The sequence below is a fragment of the Penaeus monodon genome, chromosome 30 (assembly GCF_015228065.2).
Source record: "Penaeus monodon isolate SGIC_2016 chromosome 30, NSTDA_Pmon_1, whole genome shotgun sequence".
In the NCBI taxonomy this organism is placed as follows: Eukaryota; Metazoa; Arthropoda; class Malacostraca; order Decapoda; family Penaeidae; genus Penaeus; species Penaeus monodon.
This window is the reverse complement of record NC_051415.1, coordinates 31,284,532-31,285,107: the sequence shown is the minus strand read 5'-3', so window position 1 is coordinate 31,285,107 and position 576 is coordinate 31,284,532. Positions and strand designations below refer to the sequence as shown.

Sequence of the window (576 nt, the reverse complement as noted above, 5' to 3'; positions counted from 1 at the left end):
TCTAAATAACTACAGCGTGTTAGCTACATGGCTCAGCTGAAACGATGTTTTTAATCCTTTGTTGTCATTAATCCTTTTATTTTCTAAATATCTTCATCGTGGAGTATTTCGCGTGTCTCACCTGGATGAAGAACCAGAAGTGGAAGCAAAGGTTGTTGTGTTGTTCAGGCTGGAACATCTGGCTCTCCAGCAGTGCCATTCCGGTGCCCTCGAAGACTGTGTCGACGTAAAGGTACGTGGCTGCATGCACGCGGGAATGGGAGATGTATTAGTAAGATTTTTTTCCTTTTTTAAAGTATATTATGAAGCGAATGTATATATCTATGACTTGTTGCGTCATGAAAATAGACTAACCGATGTTCCTTCTAGTATATCTCACAAAGCACACTGTAAATAGAATTGCAATCTGGAATCGCAGTTTATTTATTCTAAAACTAATACCCGAAGCCACTATTATCAAACCACTAACAGCTTCAAAAATACCAGCAGAACCATTAACATCGTTTCCGACTGCCATTTTCGAACCGAATCTCTTTCATAGTGATGTCAGTAGTGTCTCTCTCTCTCTCTTAAGCG

At 39.8% G+C, this 576-nt stretch overlaps 1 protein-coding gene across 1 annotated transcript in view; it reads right to left on the bottom strand.

Annotated features, from left to right (window-relative positions):
* Positions 1–576, bottom strand: part of LOC119592415 (MAM and LDL-receptor class A domain-containing protein 1-like) — an 11,913-nt gene that overhangs the window by 819 nt on the left and 10,518 nt on the right. The window contains exon 17 of the mRNA XM_037941236.1: positions 122–240. Within this exon, the coding sequence (XP_037797164.1) occupies positions 122–240 (119 nt within the window). The remainder of the gene's footprint in view (positions 1–121; positions 241–576) is intronic.